The sequence below is a fragment of the Diadema setosum genome, chromosome 22 (assembly GCF_964275005.1).
Source record: "Diadema setosum chromosome 22, eeDiaSeto1, whole genome shotgun sequence".
NCBI classification, from domain to species: Eukaryota; Metazoa; Echinodermata; class Echinoidea; order Diadematoida; family Diadematidae; genus Diadema; species Diadema setosum.
In genome coordinates this window covers 16,801,945-16,807,944 of record NC_092706.1, presented here as the reverse complement: position 1 = coordinate 16,807,944, position 6,000 = coordinate 16,801,945, and the positions used below count along the sequence as shown (strand labels likewise).

Below are 6,000 nucleotides of genomic sequence, written 5' to 3'. Positions count from 1 at the left end.
CAGCCACTGAACAGTGGACCCAAGCTGTGCAACTTAGCAATTTCAGTAAAAGCCCAGCAGTAAACACTATTTGGTTTGTACAGTCATTCAGCGGTAACACCAGAAAAGTTTTGAAGGTTACAAGAAAACAGACTCAAAGTATTGTAGCAAGGCAACAGCTGATTACATTTGTTCTGACATTTCTGTGTGAGCAACCTACACTCTGTCTCAAGTAGATTAACTTAGTGTACAAGACTTATCCATAGTGTTGAGCTCTTCTCTATCATCTGTTTGTGTTAGCCGTTGCCAACTATCTGAAAAGTGATCCTCAAAGATACGCTCAGCAAGCAAGCAAGCAAGCATAACAGAGCAAAAAGAAACCAAAAAGAAAGAAAAAAACCTGCTAGAGTTTTTTTTTTTGAATTTGGTTTATCTTTGATGCAGAGTGAAAGCATACCTAACAGAAATGATTGTGTTATTAACACATGGATGAAAAGCAATGGAAGAACCTGTCAAAAGAAAAGGCAACTCTGCGTTTCCTGACTGCATTTCAGGTAACAGCGGCCAACAGTGAAGATGATTTCACATGGCATCACAATTGTTTTCATTCATATGCTCTTTTTGATCACACTTACATAGTAATGTGCAGTTAAAGAAGGATGCTCCTGCTTTGATGGAGTTGTGCAGGATCAACCATATGATAACTCGGCCTATCACTAGGACTGGGCAGTGACCTGGCTCAGGAAAGACTTGTGTATTAGTCATTGTATTGCTGAAAGACAGAGGGTGCCCAAAGGTTTGAATTCAGCTGGCAGTACAGGACACTGCATGTTTTCAGGATGGGCAACAGTTCGTCCAAATTCCGCAAGGCACTGCAGTCTGGTGATGAGAAGACAGCAGACGAGATATACCAGCACAGTGTTGAATTCCAGAAAGCCTTTGACCCCAATGTGTCCTACGGTGAGCACTATGACCACAACACTGCCTTGCACTACGCTTGCAGACATGGCATGCACAGATTGGTCAGGTGAGTATCCATGCGCCAATCTTTTGTGCGCCCCATATCTATGCGTCTTCTGAGGATTCTAGCCTTCATAAGAAGTAATGAAACTATTGCTGAGATATCTTCCAACATGTGCATGCATACATATACATATTATGTGCATATATTTTCACTTGCTTCATTCTCTTTTGAAAATATTTTGTCTGTGTAAGAGTGAACTTGAGGTCATTGCTTTATCCTCAAGGAAACTAAAAAGACAGTGACAAAAGAAAAAATATCCGTGCAAACAGTACTGTAAAATGTAAAGTTTTAAGACAATGTGTATTAAAGTGCAACCAGATATAGCTGTCGGTTAGGCTGCGTTCACATAGAAGTATTCGGTATTCGCTATTCGGTACAATTTGTATTCGCTATTCGTGCCCCGAATACACCATCACCCGCACCGTCAACTCACCATCCCATGCAGTGAGGATTTCTTCCTCCTACATCCTAGCAAATCTTATTAACAATTTCTAAACTGCATCAGAATGTCAGTCTACATGCTTATTTTTGCTAAAGGGCAAATCCAGACCAAAATTGTCATTTTTTCATAAACGAGAGACGGTATACGCTGCAAGAAAATCGAACAAGTTCGATTCCCACTTTGCTATACTTTTCGCAGCTCTTCGGGACTTTCGAATAGTGCCTTTCTATGTGAACCGGTGTGAGGAAATCCTATCGTTCGATTCAAGCTATTCGCGTGCCCTCGAAAAACGAGCCCGAATACCCGAATAGTATACTTCTATGTGAATGCAGCCTTATGCCTATGCTATGTTTCTGTCACTTCATAACAACTCATTCATGTGTTTTTGTTTTTTTTGACGCATAGCCTACACATAGTTCCCTCCTAATAAAGTGAATAAGAAGAATATACTGTAAATCTAGAACTATAATACAGCATAAAACTTTCTTGAATTGGCACTGGCATTCAGTACATTCCTTAGCAACTTTCATTAATATTGGCTTGTGAAATTTGGGAAAGTTTCATGCACATGAAAATTTGTGGTTTTATATCACACACACACACACACACACCCACACACACTTTAACTCTAATATCTGATCAATTCAGTGCTTATTTACATTGATGTAGGGCAATTTGTCAATCAGTTGCAATGAAAACATCTCGACAGAAGAATTTCATGAATTTGAGTATGTATATAATTATATATATATGATTATAATTTGCTGTCACAGATTGATATCATGTGGCTGACATTGAATGGGATTTTAAAGGACAAGTTCACCTTCAGAGACATGTGGACTGAGTGAATGCAGCAAAGTTAATAGAACACATCCGCAATAGTTTGAGGAAATCGGACCATCCATTCAAAAGTTATGAATTTTTAAAGTTTCTGCTTAGTCACTGCTGGATGAGAAGACTGCTACACCTTGTAATGTCATGTGTTCAACGATATAAAGAAAGTATAAGGAAATTCAAGATATTTTCACTTTTCTCGCATAATAAAAGAACGCTTGACTTCCCTCTTTCAGAAGGCAGAGGGAATAATATCATCCTTAACATACGTCGGTGACAAGTCGAGGAAATGTGCACCTTTTTCAAGAAGTACAATTTTGTGAAATTCTCATTATATTTTCCTTATATTGTTGTACGTATGTGACATCATACACTCTAGTAGTCTTCTCATCCAGCAGTGACTGTGCAGATATTTAAAAAAATCATACATTTTGAACAGATTGTCTGATTTTTCCCAAACTTTCACTGATGTGCTCTACAAATATTGCTGCATTCACTCAATCCACATATATATATATGAAGGTGGACTTGTCCTTTAATGATTCAGCATGCCAGAACCCATGGTAGCGCCATACCCCAGGCCCAACCCCGCAGTCAGGTGGTCAACCATACACATAATGCTTTTTTCCAGATTCTTAGAGATACTCTCTTCAGGGATGGAAATGGGTCAGGATTGTGATCCCCTGTCATGGGTTTTTCGAAGGGAAGCCATCAAAATCACCCCCTTTCACAGGTTTTTTGAGGGAAGATAGCAAACTTATCCCCTAAAATAACAAGAGTTTCAAGGTGAAGTGAAGTACAAAAAATTTTGTTAAAAATGAGACTAAGATACGATCAAAGAGCATCAATAACTCTCTGGACCCCAGCTGCGAGGGACGTAATAATTTGCGCTCATGATGTTTGCCAGCACACAATGATAGTGTGCGTGTTCATGCAGCCAGTCACCAGTTTTACCAGGGGGTCCAGGCGGGAGAATTTCACATGAGTATAACATGTGGGGTTGAAGTCTTTAACATCCGAAAAGTATTGAATGTTTAAAAGCTATAGAACCAGAAATGATAGAGCTAAAGTGCTGTAAGTGCATTTGTGAGTGCAGTGAAGTTCAAGTTTGTTCATCAGATTTAGTGGTGCCTCTGTTGGGGGCTAATTTTAAAATTTTCATCTTCTTGAAAACACATAGTCAAATTTCCCACCAATTATGGCAAGTATCGCCAGGGTTACAGAATCTGTGGTCACATGTGAGCGAACCAATCCAATGTGTACCGTACCATATGCCATATTTGGAGCGTTCAAGTGCTCTGCAGAGAAAAGTGTACAACATGTACCTTATGAATTATTATGGAATGGGTCACAAGTTTTGTAGCAACAGGGTCATGTGCCTGGCAGCTACACTGTGTGTAGCACAACTTAAAAGGTCTTGTATACATTTGGAGCAGAGATTTTAAAAAATTTCAAGATATGGCATTTAATGCATATGTATCTAGTCTGTTGTACCACAAAACATCCTATCATATAAAATTTTTATTATAAAACCTAAAGTATAAGGAGATGCCTGTATTTTTCTCAATAAACCGTGTAGACGGTTTAGTCAGAAAATAATTCTATTATAACTATTGTTTACATTTTGTATACGATTTTACTAATTCAAATTTTTACAGTGATTGTTTCTATCCCTAACTCACATTTTAGAACTATTTTAAAGCACTAATGCTGGGTTTTTGTTTCAACTGCAAATGGTAAATTATGCCTTTAAAGGACAAGTCCACCTTCATAAACTTAAGGATTGAGAGAATGCAGCAATATTAGTAGAACACATCAGTGAAAGTTTGAGGAAAATTGGACAATGGATGCAAAAGTTATGAATTTTTAAAATTTTTGTGTTGGAACCGCTGGATGAGGAGACTACCAAGGCTCGTGATGTCATATGAGTACAACAGTATAAAGAAAATGTAAAGAAAATTCAACATATTTTCATTTTTTTTTCGCATAAAACAAGAGCATTTGACTTGCCTCTTTCTAAAGGTAGGGGGAATAATATTACCCATAACAGAGGCAAGTCAAGTGCCTTTTATTATGCGAAAAAAGTGAAAATATGTTTAATTTTCTTTACATTTTCTTTACACTGTTGTACGCATATGACTCACAAGCTATAGTAGTCTCCTCATCCAGCGGTTCCAACACAAACATTTTAAAGATTCATAACTTTTGCATCAATTGTCCAATTTTCCTCAAACTTTCACTGATGTGTTCTACTAATATTGCTATATTCTCTCAATCCTTATGTTAATGAAGGTGAACTTGTCCTTTAACTGATATTGCCATCACCAACATACCAAGGCTTGATGACTGCTAAATTGTAACTGTAACTGCATGTAAAGCATGACGGCTTATGTCATATCAGTGACTGAAGGGTCCAATGGGGCCTTAATTGTACATTTTCATCTTCTTCTTGAAAACCAGTGATGGATTTTCACCAAACTTGTCAGGTACGTGTAGCATGCCAGGGGGGGGGGGGGGTTAGGATCTCAATTTGTTCGACTTGGCACCATGCTCCCCTGGGGGTTCCGTAGGGGACTCAAACACCCCAAATTAAGGAATGTTTACAAAATTTCTTCTTTGGAACCAGAAATGATTGATTGATATCTGAGCATTAAGCTTTTTTAGCTCACTGGAACTGAAGGCTCAAGGGAGCTATTGGGTCATTCTCCGAAAAACATTTCCAAAGAAGAGTCCTTTTTGCATGTTAAAACCAAATATCAGATACGTTACCAGAGGTAGCAACATAGAAGACTGTTGATTGTCTGCTTATTTACTCAGTATTTACTTATTCACTTATAAAGTGAAGGCTAAATAAAAATCAAGAACTTTTGGCTTAAATTATGTTACCCTAATCTAACTTTTTGTCTGCATTTGAATTATGTCAATAATCTCATTGATTATATGAAACTTTATGAACAAGTATTATACTTCTCATAAATAGCAAATGCCAGGTAACATCTCTGCCAGATTAAATGCATTTCGGATTGAAAGAAGAACAGTGTGTGGTAACGTATCTGACTCATCAAACATTCCGTTAGTATACAATTTCAAACCCAACACCAATCATGCCAATGATATTCATTTTAACTTGTAAGAACATCACAATATGATTATTTTCATTAAAACGCCACACTTCTAAATGTAAAGAATGTTCTCATCATAGATAGAAGATTGGATTATAACTCTTCAATAAAACTTTGAGGTGTACAACTATATGTGAAATACGAGAGCCAAGCAGGGACAAATCCACAATACTTCTTTTCTGATATGGTTCTGAAATTTTGTTATTATGATACACGGAAGACGGTAAGCATGAAATTGGAAAAGATTTATGCAGATGATACACATGAATTCAATTTTCCTTTATTCCTCTCTGTAAGAAATTAGTTCCCAAGAACCAATACTAGTAATTGATGGTAACGTATTCAACAAAGTATTTATGTTCATTGACACAATAAACTACCGATTTACATCAAACCCCAATCACTCAAACATGTGATTCAAAAACCTGATGCAAAACGTTCGACATCAAATCCTATTGTCATTTACAGAACATAAACCTGCAACGAAGGAAGTGCTCTTGACTTTAACAATAATACTAAGCCCATTACGATGCAAAATTATAATGAACAAAGGTAGACTGTTCATGTAGTTGCGTTTGCTGTGAAGTTGAAAAAAAAGG

The 6,000-nt window shown here is 37.2% G+C and overlaps 1 protein-coding gene across 1 annotated transcript in view; it reads left to right on the top strand.

Moving 5' to 3' along the window:
* The first annotated feature begins 396 nt into the window (after nucleotides 1-396).
* Nucleotides 397-6,000, top strand: part of LOC140245099 (ankyrin repeat and IBR domain-containing protein 1-like) — a 91,114-nt gene continuing 85,510 nt past the window's right edge. Inside the window, exon 1 of the mRNA XM_072324697.1 lies at nucleotides 397-1,006. Coding sequence (XP_072180798.1) covers nucleotides 819-1,006 — 188 coding nt within the window. The 5' untranslated portion in view covers nucleotides 397-818. The remainder of the gene's footprint in view (nucleotides 1,007-6,000) is intronic.